Source organism: Schistocerca nitens, chromosome 2 (genome assembly GCF_023898315.1).
Source record: "Schistocerca nitens isolate TAMUIC-IGC-003100 chromosome 2, iqSchNite1.1, whole genome shotgun sequence".
NCBI classification, from domain to species: Eukaryota; Metazoa; Arthropoda; class Insecta; order Orthoptera; family Acrididae; genus Schistocerca; species Schistocerca nitens.
In genome coordinates, this window is record NC_064615.1 from 835214335 (window position 1) to 835232755 (window position 18421).

Below are 18421 nucleotides of genomic sequence, written 5' to 3' on the forward strand. Positions count from 1 at the left end.
TGGCTTAGGGATTACGTGCCAACAGTGACTAAAGACCAGACTTCCAGACTTTTTGTGCTTTCTTGGTTGTCCTGAGCAGCCTTTCCATACTCATGCACTACTTAGAACTGGGGCTCATTTTTTTGCAGCATACATCTGCTCTCAAAATGCACAGTTTCTTTTCAGTATGACATCGCAGCCCTCAGATGTCTTGCACAGCTCCTGCTTCCCTTACAGTGTCTGTAACACAACTTTTGAGTTTCTCTTACAGAAGTTAACCTGCCTGGATGCTGATTTAACCCACGTGTCGACGATGCAGCCACTGCTACTTCTGGAATTCAATGAAGAGTTGGAGCCATGGCCCACCTTCGTCAGATGGCTGGAACAGTGCTTCATAGCCCCTGCAATTCAAGATGGCACTGGTCAACAAGTTTTTCTCCCTGTTTATTCTGGTGCTTTACCCATCTCAACCATTAGTTTCTTAACTCTAGTGTAGACCTTGGTACCAAGTCCTATTCTCACTTTTACAGGATCAACTCAATGCCTATTACAACAATCTTCATGCTTCTATGCACTTCCAGCTTACTGTAATGTATTCACCTGTTTTGACGATCTCCTGACAAATGATTAAGGTAGTATTACATTCAATATTTTTTTTTACTACAGTTTCTGACATGTTCCACATCCACGAGAATCATCTCATTTTTGGGTATATGGAACGAAAACTGAATCTAATCTAAATCATTCTCCATGCCACTCTTCACGCCTGCCAGTACTGATTCCTTACGAAAACACTCACAGCCTTTGGCGCTTCTGACACCTTCCAGCTCCTTCCCACCCTCCGGGTGCAACATCCTTCCTAGTCCCCATTCATCCATGCTCTCATACTACTTCCTTAACCTTTTTCGTTCCTCCTTTGGTGCCATACACTGGCACTACTGCCACCAGCACCTTTGACACCAGCCCCATTCACACTGGCCGCAGTGCCACTTGTCCTGTTGCTGATGCTCCACCCAAATCTCCGGTGACTTCACCACTCTTCTGGGAGCCTTCCCTTCAGGTGGTGCATCACACACCATCTGGGAGTGACATGTTTGATGCTCCTCACCCTCCCTCGTTGCACCTTCTTTGACAGTCCTCTTCAGCCCTCCAGTCACATTCATGGCGCAAGATATGTACCTTCCCTCACTCCTTCAGTTGTCTCCAGCATTTCACAGCATAATGTCATCCTGTTCTCATATGCTATCCCCTTCCAGTTATTCCTACCTGTGACTCATTACTGTCAGTACCTTATGCACCATACGGCAGGATATCACATGCTTCTTCTATCATCTCATTATCTTTCCTCTGGGTGGGCCAACATTTTGCCAATGTAGTTTCGACTGCCGCAGAAATTTCACCTGTAAGCTCTTACATGTTCTCCACACACAGTCCTGAGCTCTCCAATGTGAGTTCCATATTTTTGGAGCTCTGAAAAAATACATCTGTGAGTGTTGATTTCCTTTGAATGAAGAGGTGCATGCTTGGGTACAATCATGGCTGCATAGGCAACTGTAAACATTTTTCCATGAAAGCAATGACTGTCACGTCTCACAATAGGATAAATGTAGTTTCGGTTATGGTAATTACAACAAACAGTTTACTTACTTTTTTCCATCTACCTCATCTTCATTTGACTGCTCCCTATAGTAGAAGAAAAACGCAAGCAAGCAGAGAAAAGTATCATTTCTGCTGAACATTAATTCCATCCAAATAATTATACAAGCATCAAAGTCATCTTAAATGTGTAAAACAAGCAGTAGACTTTACTGAAAATACTTTTAATGCACACAAGAGTTTCAATAGGCACTTCTTTCCTTTTAAAACAGTTGCAGTAATGTAGAGTTCTCACTAACAACATCGTGCGAAAAGTATAAATAGAAACATACACACACACACCTATGCCAGTACCTGGAAGATGCACGGAGAAGTGTGAGTGAGTGTGTGTGATCTAGCTTGTTAAAAGGATCTGCTATCCAGTGAGTTGTCTCCTTTACTGTTAAATTATTTACAGTCTGCCAGAACTTTGCATCAGCAATGGACTACGTTATTCTTATATTCCTTCAACTTACACTGTACCTGTGTATAATTTCTGCAAAATACCAAGAACACTTTATTTCATTATATGACTTATTCACTGTATTTTAGCTTCCAGAGATCCTAATGGATGTAGAGAAAGGGCTAATTCTCATTTGTCGGGCAACATTCATGCAATGACTGCACATCAATAGTCCGCATGCACATACAAGAAATAGTACTGGGATTGTTTGGGGTAGGTGTGAGACGTGGAGCAGAGGCATAAAAGAAATGGAGACGGAGATACTGAGAAGTGAGGTATTGGTTGAAGGAGCAAAGGATGGGAAGAGGGAGAAGGAAAATAGAGAAATTGGAGGAAGGATGGAATGGCCAGTAAACAGGTAGTGAAAGTCATGAGAAAGTGTGTAAATAGGAGGTGAGATGGAGGGAAATATGTAGGATGGATAGTTATTAACTTCCCATTATGGGACAGTATCAAAAATAAGAATGTTGCTGAAGTGTAATTGCAAGCTACTGAAATGACTTAAGGATGAGAATTTAAACAATACTCCAAGTATAACAACCCCATGTCATAACCCTAGTTCTAGATCACTTATTTGGTGATGGTGGACAAGAGAGGAAGGGATGTAGGTGTCAGCAAGAAACAGGGGAGGCAGTGGAACATGTGTGTATGGCGGGGGAAATACAGACAATGGAAGGGGCTTATGGGGAGCAGGGCTAATGACAGCAGAGAGGTGAGAAGGCGGGGCTAGTGGACCAATTACAGATTCTGTGAATTTAGAAGCAGTAACCTACAAGCAAAAAAGGGGAGGGCACACAACGTGTCAAAGCACTCCCCTCCCCCCCTCCCCCCGACACACAAAATGAAAATTGTTGAGTGTGTTAGCCATTTTTTGCAAAAAAAAAAAAAAAAAAAAAAAAAAGTTTGTTTTCTCTTTACGTGGACACAAAACAAAGTGCATACATTTGTGAAAGTCTATGTTTGGCAGTAGTACCTTTTTTGCATGCTTGGCTCCCGCAAGGTGCGTCTCAAGGACTACCATTCCAGAAAACTCTAAGCCACAGATCTCACATTTCAGACCAGCCTAAAAAGAAAAACAGAAGTGAAAGATATTATATAACAAAACGGTAAAAATCTACCCACCCATTTCCTGACTGACATTAGAACTTCTAAAAATTTATTAGAACAGGGATTTTCTCTAATGATACAAACTAGACTCTGAAAGCAAATGCTAGTAATACATGCAGCCTTGCAAAAATATTAACCAAATAGATTATGATATGAAGTATTTGTTTGCTGTAGTAGTAAGTCAAAAGCTATAAGTGTTATTTCGTGAAAGATAAATGTTATAATTCACTAAAACATGTTAACAAGTACTAGTTTCATTTTTTTTTCCCCCTCTGTGTAACTTGGCAGCTCTACAATCAGAATTTTCACTAAAAAGCAGAATATCTGGAGGTATGACTACAGCAATACAATATTAAAAGTTAAAAAATGTAATATGCAGATCTCATGCATAATTGCAGCAATGCTCATATGGGATATGAAAATTTCACCACATGATAAAGTTAAAATGGCTTTCTTTCCCTCTTATTTACTCCTCGCTAAACTTTTTCAGTACAGATATTTTGGCATCTATCATCAGATACGCTTAGAATGGTGATAAAATACAGTTCAAACACGTTTCTGTTAAAATAAGTTTGTAAAACAGAAAATGTGTTTAAGGAAAATGTGTAATAGTAAAATTTTGAATTAACAAAGTTTTGAAGTGACATGTACTGAACATGTGAAACATTTAAGTTGAAAACATATATATTCAGCAACAAGTGAGGTGCAAAAGGCATACAGAATAATAATAATAATAATAATAATAGAAGTACTCATTTTTTCAAAGAATAACTGGATCATTCTCTGAATGAGACAATAGCTGTTGTCCAATAACTATGGACTATTTTTAAAGTAAGTCTACTAAGTGTCATGTCCTGTGGCAATCTGTGTCATAAAAATGGTCCAGTGTAGCTGTATTAACATATAAATTATTAGTTACTCAGCTCATTTACCACTTTCAGTGACAACAAATTTCAACTTGCTACCTGAGATACAATAATTTTCACATGGCCACTCTTCTTCATGACAATAGTCACTGATGACATCAAAAATACTGAAGCATGGGTGACGTGCATGCAGTGATCTTCATTAAACCTATTTCTCAAACATTGTTTTCAATTAAAAATAAATAGTACCATGAAGGCGGATTCAGAACTGAACTTTTTTTACTTTGGAAAAATATTTAAAAACTGCCATTTTTTACTCTCTCAAATTAACAATGAAAAATCTTGTTTTGCTACCTATAATACTGTATTGAACTTAACAGAAAAGGGATAATAACACAGGTTTCATTCAACATACATAAGCAGCATACAAGCTCATCTACGCCCCGCATCGCTTATGGTTTGGCTGCACCTGATGACTAATCCATAGACCCAAGCACATCATGCACTAAAACAAACAAAAATGTTGCTAGCATTTGGACTTTATACATTACAGGTACAAAAACATAAAATTGAGTGCACTTCAAAATAAAAATAATAAGAGATATCAGAAGGGTCAAAATGAAGAAAAGTGAGAGGAACAGGTTACAAGGGGCAACAGGTCAATTTGAACTGAAAGTATTGGAATGTCATGAAACAGATGATAAAAGACAAATAAAAGCAATAAAAACAATAAATCAAATAGGAAGAGTAGGAGTCTCTGATCAATGTTTAACTTTAATGTGAACTTGCAGTTACTAACCACACTGCAAAAACTAGCAGTGCCTCAAGCACGGCCTAGCCTCACAGACTATCCATGCAGAGTGATATGACATTGCTGTTAAGATTGTACACTTTTATCTGGAAAGAATGAATTTACCGCCTCCAGTCACATCATTTTGTATTTTTTTAAGTTGCATGTTATCCACTAAAATCATTTTGGTTTACAAGCTGCATCATTTTGAATAAAACACTCAAACATTTTATAGCTGTCTCGGCATTGTCATCAGCAGATGAAATCACTGACTGCCAGGGCTAGCATGGAGTTCTGTTTACATAGATGTTAACAGCAGCATCTGGAACCTTCCACAGGTGGCCAGAGTGGTGCATGTACGGAAGGCAAGTTGGGCAGCCCCTGGCAGCTCTGTCCCGCTGTGGGACCAAGTGATGTCTCTTGTTACAAGCGGCCAGCACCATGTTTGAAACTGCTGCTCTCGTGTCCCTACAAGCATCAAGGCTAAGTCTTTGCTTTTGGCCAATGTCCAGAGCCCCCATGCCCTACTAAGTGTGCATCCCTGATCTCTGTTAAAATTGTTGCTGTTATTCCAATTTTGCCCGCTTCTTTTATAATAAAATTCCAGTATGATGATGTTTTCTAGGCAATGTTCATACACGGCTGACTTTTCACATTCCCTTTGCTAGGTATCTCATGTATGTGATTATGAAATGTATGCAAGAGAACTCGTCCTTTCCAGAAAATATCACGATCACTATCTTTTCATCATCAGTATCCCATGAAATCAAAAAAATTCTTTCCCATGTCAAGCTGTCATCTGAAAAAAATCTCCATTAATAAAAGCAACCACATAAGCATACTTCTTATATGTTTTTCAAAACCCTAGCTAATAGCCCATTAAATAGAATTAACTTGCACATGCAACAATTTGCTCCAAATGAGGTGCCCTGTTGTCATTATTTGCTTGCACGCAAAAATCCATAACATGCAACTGAGCTACAGGCACATACCTATTAAAATTTGGTAGTTATCCACTATTTTTGGTTACCGCATGGACCTGTGTCCAATTTACTGGAATCCTACCAAATATTTACTTTTATTTAAAGATTTTAAGAAAGGTGCGATATGTAATGCCCCCTAATAAAACATCAGATTAGTGTCTCTGGGCAGTTTCAGTTAAGAAATCACTATCACTTCCTTTCTTCTTGTGAAAGATATGACTCAGTTTATTGGATTAGTTTACAAACCCACCAAATCATTTACTGGATAGTCATTTAAAAGAATTGTTTTAAGTAGACTGTATTTTACTGGTCCTGTTATCAACAAAACAGTTTATAAAGTCAATTTGTGAGTATAAAGGTGAAAGCAATTTCTATGCATACTTATTTAAGGTTACACTAATGCACTTCATATAGTAAGTATTTAAATAGCACACTACATAAATTCAAACACTCTTAAATTGAGTAAAAGCAGTGATGGTGTAAATATGACAAAAAGTTTTTCAAGCATTTTGACCTCAGTAATTGCTTTTATGGTTTCAGGAAGTTTGTTATAAAGTTTAACTCCTATTTGGAAAGTACAATTGTGGTATAAGGATGTGTTGATTTGGATTACATGTAAGTTTTTGTTTTGTATGGTAAAGTGATCATGAATATCAAAGTTTTTTTGCCAACCTGAAGTCCTTATCTGTTACATTTACTTTAAAGGATATAAGGGTTTTTATAACAGATTCATCAGGAAAACGTGATCTTAAGCAGAGGTTTACATGAGTCTCTAGGTTTGCAGACAAACATGATTCTAATTGCCCAGTTCGAAAGTGTTGACAGCTGCTTTAGAGTTTCCTAAGAATGTGGCCCCATGTTTAAAGTGAGAATGAAACTAGACATGATTGTGTTCATTACTGTTTTTTCACTACAGCAGGATTTCAGTGAGCAAAGGAGTTGCCATATCTTGCTCAATTTTGCATTATGGTATTCAATGTATTTATTCTATTTTGCATTGTTTAGCAGCCATAGCCCTACGAATTTGGTTTCGTACTGTTACCACATGATTCATCGTTGATGGAGACAAATACTTACTGTATGAAGTGCATTAGTGTAACCTTAAATAAGTATGCACAGAAATTGCTTTCACCTTTATACTTACAAATTGACTTGATGGAGACAAATGCTTCCCCCATGAACCATGGACCTTGACGTTGTTGGGGAGGCTTGCGTGCCTCAGCGATACAGATGGCCGTACCGTAGGTGCAACCACAACGGAGGGGTATCTGTTGAGAGGCCAGACAAACATGTGGTTCCTGAAGAGGGGCAGCAGCCTTTTCAGTAGTTGCAGGGGCAACAGTCTGGATGATTGACTGATCTGGCCTTGTAACATTAACCAAAACGGCCTTGCTGTGCTGGTACTGCGAACGGCTGAAAGCAAGGGGAAACTACAGCCGTAATTTTTCCCGAGGACATGCAGCTTTACTGTATGATTAAATGATGATGGCGTCCTCTTGGGTAAAATATTCCGGAGGTAAAATAGTCCCCCATTCGGATCTCCGGGCGGGGACTACTCAAGAGGACGTCGTTATCAGGAGAAAGAAAACTGGCATTCTACGGATCGGAGCATGGAATGTCAGGTCCCTTAATCAGGCAGGTACGTTAGAAAATTTAAAAAGGGAAATGGATAGGTTAAAGTTAGATATAGTGGGAATTAGTGAAGTTCGGTGGCAGGAGGAACAAGACTTTTGGTCAGGTGATTACAGGGTTATAAATACAAAATCAAATAGGGGTAATGCAGGAGTAGGTTTAATAATGAATAAAAAAATAGGAGTGCGGGTTAGCTACTACAAACAGCATAGTGAACGCATTATTGTGGCCAAGATAGACACAAAGCCCATGCCTACTACAGTAGTACAAGTTTATATGCCAACTAGCTCTGCAGATGATGAAGAAATTGATGAAATGTATGACGAGATAAAAGAAATTATTCAGGTAGTGAAGGGAGACGAAAATTTAATAGTCATGGGTGACTGGAATTCGTCAGTAGGAAAAGGGAGAGAAGGAAATGTAGTAGGTGAATATGGATTGGGGGGAAGAAATGAAAGAGGAAGCCGCCTCATAGAATTTTGCACAGAGCATAACGTAATCATAGCTAACACTTGGTTCAAGAATCATAAAAGAAGGTTGTATACCTGGAAGAATCCTGGAGATACTAATAGGTATCAGATAGATTATATAATGGTAAGACAGAGATTTAGGAACCAGGTTTTAAATTGTAAGACATTTCCAGGGGCAGATGTGGATTCTGACCACAATCTATTGGTTATGAACTGCAGATTGAAACTGAAGAAACTGCAAAAAGGTGGGAATTTAAGGAGATGGGACCTGGATAAACTGAAAGAACCAGAGGTTGTAGAGAGTTTCAGGGAGAGCATAAGGGAACAATTGACAGGAATGGGGGAAAGAAATACAGTAGAAGAAGAATGGGTAGCTCTGAGGGATGAAGTAGTGAAGGCAGCAGAGGATCAAGTAGGTAAAAAGACGAGGGCTAATAGAAATCCTTGGGTAACAGAAGAAATATTGAATTTAATTGATGAAAGGAGAAAATATAAAAATGCAGTAAATGAAGCAGGCAAAAGGAAATACAAACGTCTCAAAAATGAGATCGACAGGAAGTGCAAAATGGCTAAGCAGGGATGGCTAGAGGACAAATGTAAGGATGTAGAGGCTTGTCTCACTAGGGGTAAGATAGATACTGCCTACAGGAAAATTAAAGAGACCTTTGGACAGAAGAGAACCACTTTTATGAATATCAAGAGCTCAGATGGCAACCCAGTTCTAAGCAAAGAAGGGAAGGCAGAAAGGTGGAAGGAGTATATAGAGGGTTTATACAAGGGCGATGTACTTGAGGACAGTATTATGGAAATGGAAGAGGATGTAGATGAAGATGGAATGGGAGATAAGATACTGCGTGAAGAATTTGACAGAGCACTGAAAGACCTGTGTCGAAACAAGGCCCCGGGAGTAGACAACATTCCATTAGAACTACTGATGGCCTTGGGAGAGCCAGTCATGACAAAACTCTACCATCTGGTGAGCAAGATGTATGAGACAGGCGAAATACCCTCAAACTTCAAGAAGAATATTATAATTCCAATACCAAAGAAAGCAGGTGTTCACAGATGTGAAAATTACCGAACTATCAGTTTAATAAGCCACAGCTGCAAAATACTAACGCGAATTCTTTACAGACGAATGGAAAAACTGGTAGAAGCGGACCTCGTGGAAGATCAGTTTGGATTCCGTAGAAATGTTGGAACACGTGAGGCAATACTAACCTTATGACTTATCTTAGAAGAAAGATTAAGAAAAGGCAAACCTACGTTTCTAGCATTTGTAGACTTAGAGAAAGCTTTTGACAACGTTACTGGAATACTCTCTTTCAAATTCTGAAGGTGGCAGGGGTAAAATACAGGGAGCGAAAGGCTATTTACAATTTGTACAGAAACCAGATGGCAGTTATAAGAGTCGAGGGGCATGAAAGGGAAGCAGTGGTTGGGAAAGGAGTGAGATGTTATTCAATCTGTATATTGAGCAAGCAGTAAAGGAAACAAAAGAAAAATTCGGAGTAGGTATTAAAATTCATGGAGAAGAAGTAAAAACTTTGAGGTTCGCCAATGACAATGTAATTCTGTCAGAGACAGCAAAGGACTTGGAAGAGCAGTTGAACGGAACGGACAGTGTCTTGAAAGGAGGATATAAGATGCACATCAACAAAAGCAAAACGAGGATAATGGAATGTAGTCAAATTAAATCGGGTGATGCTGAGGGGATTAGATTAGGAAATGAGACACTTAAAGTAGTAAAGGAGTTTTGCTATTTAGGGAGTAAAATAACTGATGATGGTCGAAGTAGAGAGGATATAAAATGTAGACTGGCAATGGCAAGGAAATCGTTTCTGAAGAAGAGAAATTTGTTAACATCGAGTACAGATTTAAGTGTCAGGAAGTCGTTTCTGAAAGTATTTGTATGGAGTGTAGCCATGTATGGAAGTGAAACATGGACGACAACCAGTTTGGACAAGAAGAGAATAGAAGCTTTCGAAATGTGGTGCTACAGAAGAATGCTGAAGATAAGGTGGGTAGATCACGTAACTAATGAGGAGGTATTGAATAGGATTGGGGAGAAGAGAAGTTTGTGGCACAACTTGACTAGAAGAAGGGATCGGTTGGTAGGACATGTTTTGAGGCATCAAGGGATCACAAATTTAGCATTGGAGGGCAGCGTGGAGGGGAAAAATCGTATAGGGAGACCAAGAGATCAATACACTAAGCAGATTCAGAAGGATGTAGGTTGCAGTAGGTACTGGGAGATGAAGAAGCTTGCACAGGATAGAGTAGCATGGAGAGCTGCATCAAACCAGTCTCAGGACTGAAGACCACAACAACAACGGAGACAAATTGGATAAATGTGTCCTTGTTTGAAGCATTATGCAATTTTGGTGCAATTTTTTTTGTGCCTCTTTATTACAAGCTGATTATTCATTGCTCAGCTGCTAAGTTGTTCTGTGACAGTGTTTACTGACTGCTGGAATTCTCCCTTACTTTTCCCTTCTAGTAGAACTGTTGTGTCATCTGCAAATATGATATTTTATGCACATCCACATTTAAGCTTCGATCATTTATATACAGAAGGAACAAAAGGGGGTCCCATTACTGATCGTTGGGGTACACCATACCATATTTGTGCGACTATAGGCCACCTGCAAATATATGCCACACCTAAACTTTTGACATGAGATTACAGTAAAAAGTAAATCTTGAATAAGGGTAGCATTACAAATTTACGAGGAAGTTCAATTGGAAGGTCTGGTGATGTGACTAATTCTAGGGACAATGTAAGGAAGTTGAAGGCGAGAGAAAAGTTGATCTTTTGGTTTGTGAGTGAACATACCAGTGACTCGGCGAAATTTAAACTTCAAGTTACCAGCTATGTAAAGGAAAATGGAAAACATGATGCAGATTTGATCTACATGAAAAAACATTCGTCGGAGTTTTGCAATTGAACAGAAACTTCTAAATACTTTGAAAAGCCGGTTTGCATTTCAAGGGCAAAAGTGTAAATATCCAGATGTGGAAAAAGATTTGCCTCACTTTATAATTCAAAATAGGAAATGTGATATGGCATTACAATGGTAATGATTCAAACTGGAGGTTGCAAAATAGTACACAGGAGAAACATTTCACCAGTAGAATTTAGTTTTGCATGGGCAGGCTCAGCAATTTATGCAACGAAACAATCTGTGTCTTTGTCGTAGAGCTACAATAGTGCAAAAACTGCCACAAACTTACACAAAAACAGTTTACCTTCTTTCCAGCATTATGTAATCCAGATTTGATGCAGAAATTATTTACTTCCCCAGATAGGGACTGCAGATCAAATGTCGATCTATTTTAATATAAATAACGTAGGCAAACATAGTGTGTAAATACATACATGTGGTGCAGAAAAGTATTGTTGTATAGTGACATTATGCATTACAGCTCATGGACAAAACTGGCCACCATATGTGTTTTTTAATCAGAGAACCCTCCTCAAAGATGGAAACAGCCCACTGGTATCACTGTAAGAGCTTGTGACGGTAGGTATATGATGGGAAAACTCGTCCTAGACTGGATTTCAGCAGTTTGGAATAAGCGGCCAGGAGCTCTTCTTCACTCAAAATCAGTGCATGTGTTGGACAGTTTTTTGCAGGCACACTGGTGACTGAGTGAAACAAAATGTGAAGGAAACTGTGACAGTTATTATTTCTGGCAACATTACAAGTGCATTTCAGTATGTGGATGTTTTCTATAAATCATATTCAAAGCTAGTATGAGACAATTCTATAGAGACTACAAAATGTACAGTGCAACTTTGACGCCAGGAGGTCGTATGCAACGTGTTTCTGTGTCACAAATGTGCCATTGTATAATCAATATCTGAAAGACTTATCAAAAAATGGAATTTCCAGTCAGCTTGACGTAACTGAAGATGATCGTCTTCATGATAGTGACTGAACAGTGTTTTGGATCATCTAGAGATGGTGAAGATTCAGACAGTGATGATGCTGAGAAGTGATTGCGCATGATTTGAGTGAAACTGATAGTCCGGAACAAATCGGAGCAATTGTGGAACGTTTCGCTCTGTTCAGATTTAATGTAATTTTAGTTATATACCTTTGGCAAAAGCAATAAAAATTTATTGTTACCGGTGATCTACTCAATGCTGTGTGAATTTTACCTCTATCTGACTAAACCAGACATGATAACAACTTTTTGTTTGTGTGGCAACAGTGTTCTTAAATGCTTTATGCTTGTTGAAGGTATTTGAAATCCGTATTTGCAACTACTAAAAATGTGGATGCAGATGACATTTCCAGATGTGATAGAAATCAGACAAAAATGCTACAACTGACAACATTTTCAATGGATAAAATGAAATGTATAAAGTAAAACTTATGCTTCTTTAGAAATAGCAAAATGGCTTTCAAATACTTTTAATTATAAATCCAACAATACCAGAGAAGGAAAGTTGCTACTCACCGTATGGTGGAGATGCTGATTCGTGATAGGCACCGCTATATGGTGAGTAGCAGCTTCCCTTCTCTAGTAATGTTACATTGCATCCTGGATTTCCATTGTTTAATTATAAATCTGATTTACACAATAACTGTTATACATTTTGTAGGCAAGTGTAGTTTCACTGAAAAAATCATCAAACACACATAATAGTTCTGTTATTTGTATTTCCGTGTGTTACATAGGTCTCCACCCCATGAACCATGGACCTTGGCATTGGTGGGGAGGCTTGCGTGCCTCAGCGATACAGACAGCTGTACCGTAGGTGCAACCACAACAGAAGGGTATCTGTTGAGAGGCCAGACAAACGTGTGGTTCCTGAACAGGGGCAGCAGCCTTTTCAGTAGCTGCAGGGGCAACAGTCTGGATGATTGACTGATCTGGCCTTGTAACACCAACCAAAATGGCCTTGCTGTGCTGTACTGCGAACGGCTGAAAGCAAGGGGAAACTGCAGCTATAATTTTTCCAGAGGGCATGCAGCTTTACTATATGGTTAAATGATGATGGCGTCTCTTGGGTAAAATACTCCAGAGATAAAATAGTCCCTCATTCGGATCTCCGGGCAGGGACTAGTCAGGAGGACGTTGTTATCAAGAGAAAGAAAACTGGCATTCTACATAGCGGAGCGTGGAATGTCAGATCCCTTAATCCAGCAGGTAGGTTACAAAATTTAAAAAGGGAAATGGATGGGTTAAAGTTAGATATAGTGGGAATTAGTGAAGCTCGGTGGCAGGAGGAACAAGACTTCTGGTCAGGTGAATACAGGGTTATAAATACAAAATCAAATAGGGGTAGGTAATGCAGGAGTAGGTTTAACAATGAATAAAAAAATAGGAGTGCAGGTAATCTACTACAAACAGCATATCTGCAGATGACGAAGAAATTGATGTAATGTATGATGAGATAAAAGAAATATTGGAACATGTGAGGCAATACTGACCCTACAAGTTATCTTAGAAGACAGATTAAGAAAAGGCAAACCTACATTTCTAGCATTTGTAGACTTAGACAAAGCTTTTGACGATGTTGACTGGAATATTGTGTTTCAAATTCTGAAGGTGGCAGGGGTAAAATACAGGGAGCGAAAGGCTATTTACAATTTGTACAGAAATCAGATGGCAGTTATAAGAGTAGAGGGTAATGAAAGGGAAGCAGTGGTTAGGATGGGAGTGAGTCAGGGTTGTAGCTCTCCCCGATGTTATTCAATCTGTATATTAAGCAAGCAGTAAAGAAAACAAAAGAAAAATTCGGAGAAGGTATTAAAATCCGTGGAGAAGAAATAAAAACTTTGAGGTTCGCCGATGACATTGTAATTCTGTCAGAGACATCAAAGGACTTGGAAGAGCAGTTGAACGGAATGGACAGCGTCTTGAAAGGAGGATATAAGATGAACATCAACAAAAGCAAAACGAGGATAATGGAATGTAGTCAAATTAAATCAGGTGATGCTGAGGGAATTAGATTAGGAAATGAGACACTTAAAGTAGTAAAGGAGTTTTGCTATTTGGGGAGCAAAATAAATGATGATGGTCGAAGTAGAGAGGATATAAAATGTAGACTGGCAATGGCAAGGAAAGCGTTCCTGAAGAAGAGAAATGTGTTAACATCGAGTATAGATTTAAGTGTCAGGAAGTCGTTTCTGAAAGTGTATGGAGTGTAGCCATGTATGGAAGTGAAACATGGACGATAAATAGTTTGGACAAGAAGAGAATAAAAGCTTTCGAAATGTGGTGCTACAGAAGAATGCTGAAGATTAGATGGACAGATCACATAACTAATGAGGAGGAATTGAATAAAATTGGGAAGAAAACGAGTTTGTGGCACAAATTGACTAGAAGAAAGGATCAGTTGGTAGGACATGTTCTGAGGCATCAAGGGATCACCAATTTAGTACTGGAGCGCAGCGTGGAGGGTAAAAATCGTAGAGAGAGACCAAGAGATGAATACACTAAGCAGATTCAGAAGGATGCACAGGATAGAGTAGCATGGAGAGGTGCATCAAACCAGCCTCAGGGTTGAAGACCACAACAAGAACAACAACAACACCAACATACGTCTGCTTCCGTTTATGAGCACACCCTGAATACAATGCTTTTTGTGAAGTCTGGTTGGTTCTGTTGGCTGTACTGAAACAGGTGTCAGTACCAACTGAGGCCACTCGATTTACATCGGAACACTGACTCACATCAGTTGCCGCCCTGTGGCTCTTAGAAGGTGAACAAGCTATAAAAAGTAGCTGACACAGTTTTGAGAAATGAAATCGTCATCTACCCCCCCCCCCCTCCCCCCCTTCTCTCTTTTTTTTCTTTTTCTTACAACTACTGTATCATGTTTTCCAACCCACAAGATACATACACATGTCATTTTGAAGTTGACAGTTTATGACACAAGGGTGGAAAATCTTGATTATAGGTTGTACCATGATTTTTTAAAAGTGGTTTATACACTAAAAAGTGTTTAGAGAGAGTTTTTAGTTTGACATTAGTACACTCAACGCATACTACTTGCTTACAACTGTTCAGGAAGAAAATGATACAAAATAAAATTGTCGAACACAGAATTACAAGAGAATTTCAAGTAACTTCTAGTCACAAGCCATCAACATTGCTCATTAATGACGAGAACTTCACTTTATGAGACTACTTTGTCAAGTACAGAAACATCTGTCATCGTCCTTCAAGGCAATGCTTCATGGTCCGCATTTGATGTAGAAATTGTTATCCCTACAAAGCTTAACTCTTATACTTTCTCTCTAGTTGGAATGCTCTTCTAAATTCTCATTTGTGCTTTAAGTGGTACATTATTCTAATTCTGTTGCTACTATGGCTATTGCTGTTGCATTTCTGTTCACACACAAATTCTGAAACATCACTGGAAATACTATGTGGGTGGTTTGAAAAGTTCTCAGAATCACCATGTGAGGTCAGTGCTAGTGCAATGAGTTGTTCACATGATAATTCATTGGACTGTTGTCTGTAAACATGTGCCACGTCAGTACTCTTTTAAACTGAGCTGTGGTGGTGATGTGCCTCTGCTGTTGTTCCCAAGTAGTAATATATATATATATATATATATATATATATATATATATATATATATATATATATATATATATATATATATAAAAAACAAAGATGATGTGACTTACCAAATGAAAGTGCTGGCAGGTCGACAGACACACAAACAACAAACACAAATATACACACAAAATTCAAGCTTTCGCAACAAACTGTTGCCTCATCAGGAAAGAGGGAAGAAGAGGGAAAGACGAAAGGATGTGGGTTTTAAGGGAGAGGGTAAGGAGTCATTCCAATCCCGGGAGTGGAAAGACTTACCTTAGGGGGAAAAAAAGGACGGGTATACACTCGCGCGCGCGCACACACACACACACATATATCCATCCACTCATATACAGACACAAGCAGACATATTTAAAGACAAAGAGTTTGGACAGAGATGTCAGTCGAGGCGGGAGTGCAGAGGCAAAGATGTTGTTGTATGACAGGTATGAGTGGCGGCAACTTGAAATTAGCGGAGATTGAGGCCTGGTGGGTAACGGGAAGAGAGGATATATTGAAGAGCGAGTTCCAATCTCCGGAGTTCGGATAGGTTGGTGTTGGTGGGAAGTATCCAGATAACCCGGACGGCGTAACACTGTGCCAAGATGTGCTGGCCGTGCACCAAGGCATGTTTAGCCACAGGGTGATCCTCATTACCAACAAACACTGTCTGCCTGTGTCCATTCGTGCGAATGGACAGTTTGTTGCTGGTCATTCCCACATAGAATGCATCACAGTGTAGGCAGGTCAGTTGGTAAATCACATGGGTGCTTTCACACGTGGCTCTGCCTTTGATCGTGTACACCTTCCGGGTTACAGGACTGGAGTAGGTGGTGGTGGGGTGGGTGCATGGGACAGGTTTTACACCGGGGGCGGTTACAAGGATAGGAGCCAGAGGGTAGGGAAGGTGGTTTGGGGATTTCATAGGGATGAACTAACAGGTTACGAAGGTTAGGTGGATGGCGGAAAGACACTCTTGGTGGAGTGGGGAGGATTTCATGGAGGATGGATCTCATTTCAGGGCAGGATTTGAGGAAGTCGTATCCCTGCTGGAGAGCCACATTCAGAGTCTGGTCCAGTCCCGGAAAGTATCCTGTCACAAGTGGGGCACTTTTGTGGTTCTTCTGTGGGCGGTTCTGGGTTTGAGGGGATGAGGAAGTGGCTCTGATTATTTGCTTCTGTACCAGGTCGGGAGGGTAGTTACGGGATGCGAAAGCTGTTGTCAGGTTGTTGGTGTAATGGTTCAGGGATTCCGGGCTGGAGCAGATTCGTTTGCCATGAAGACCTAGGCTGTAGGGAAGGGACCGTTTGATTTGGAATGGGTGGCAGCTGTCATAATGCAGGTACTGTTGCTTGTTCGTGGGTTTGATGTGGACGGACATGTGAAGCTGGCCATTGGACAGATGGAGGTCAACGTCAAGGAAAGTGGCGTGGGATTTGGAGTAGGACCAGATGAATCTGATGGAACCAAAGGAGTTGAGGTTGGAGAGGAAATTCTGGAGTTCTTCTTCACTGTGAGTCCAGATCATGAAGATGTCATCAATAAATCTGTACCAAACTTTGGGTTGGCAGGCCTGGGTAACCAAGAAGGCTTCCTCTAGGCGACCCATGAATAGGCAGCGATTAAGTACTTCACAAAGAAAGGTATGAAAGCAAAGGACATTCATGCCCACTTCCAGAATACATTGGGGGACGCTGCTCCTTCACTGTAAAAGTGCACAAAATTGTCATGGAGGATTGCCGATTGAAAGTGCACGAAATTGCCCACGCTTGCCGGATGTCATTTGAAAGGGTATATCACATTTAAACTGAAGAATTAGAAATGAAAAAACTATCTGCAAGATGGGTGCCACGACTCTTGATGTGCGCCCACACACGTGCCATCACCATGGCAAAAATACACAAACTAAGGTATAAATTGTTGCCAACCCGCCTTATTCACCTGATATGGCTCCGTCAGACTTCCGTCTCTTCACAAAACTGAAAATTTTTCTTGGTGGATGAAGATTCACTTCAAACGAAAAATTGATGGCCAGAGTTGACAACTATTTTGCAGGCCTGGAGGAAACTCATTTTCGAGATGGGATCAAGGCACTGGAACACTGTTAGGCCAAGTGCATTAATCTACATGGAGACTACATTGAAAAATAAAAAGAGTTTCATTGATGTAAGAACTTTTTTTCTTTTCCTTTCCGAGAACTTTTCAAACCACCCCTGTAAAAGAGAAGCTTCTTTACAAATACTCCTCCAGTCATTAAAACAGTCCATGTACTCTCAAAATCAACTATTACATCATTGTTATTTATACCAAATCAGATTTTATTTCAATCATAAGAGGTACTCACCTCGAATCTGTTCATCTTTGTACATACTATTTTACATAAAAAAATGTGTGACATTCAAATGCTCACATTTTACTTGCACAGCTACTTCTAAGACTATATGGCGAGTCGGAACTTTGTAATGATAAAGAAATTTATTGAGATATCTTAGAGGTTCAGTACAGGTGTCATTTTGTAGCAAATCACCTGAAGTTCCATGTGTAATTTTGTAGCAAACAACCTCAAGTTTCACATAAAAGTGTCAAGTGTCACACTTATTGCAGCAAATCATGCGTAACTTGTGGAACAGCAGTGTAGATTTGATTTTTTATGTCAGCTATATTGTTTGGTAGGGGAGGAAATTTAGACCAATCAGTTGTTGGAGAGTCCACTTCATGAACCTGAAACACACGGAGCGCATGTTCTGCACTAATGAAAGTAACTATTTTAACTGTACACTGCACTGGTGCTAATGGTGACTGAATGAGGTATTGATGCACTATGTGAATCAAACTTGAGGTTGTTTGCTACAAAATGACTCCTCTACTGATTCTGTAAGTTATCTCAATAAATTTCTATATCACTCCAAAGCTGTATTGTCATTTTTTACTC

General features: G+C 39.6%; 1 protein-coding gene across 3 annotated transcripts in view; it reads right to left on the reverse strand.

Annotated features, from left to right (window-relative positions):
• The window catches only part of LOC126234664 (zinc finger protein 346-like), a 122524-nt gene that overhangs the window by 33155 nt on the left and 70948 nt on the right, over nucleotides 1-18421 (reverse strand). For all 3 annotated transcript variants that reach the window (XM_049943399.1, XM_049943398.1, XM_049943397.1), the window contains one exon: nucleotides 3051-3140. In XM_049943399.1, the coding sequence (XP_049799356.1) occupies nucleotides 3051-3140 (90 nt within the window). The remainder of the gene's footprint in view (nucleotides 1-3050; nucleotides 3141-18421) is intronic.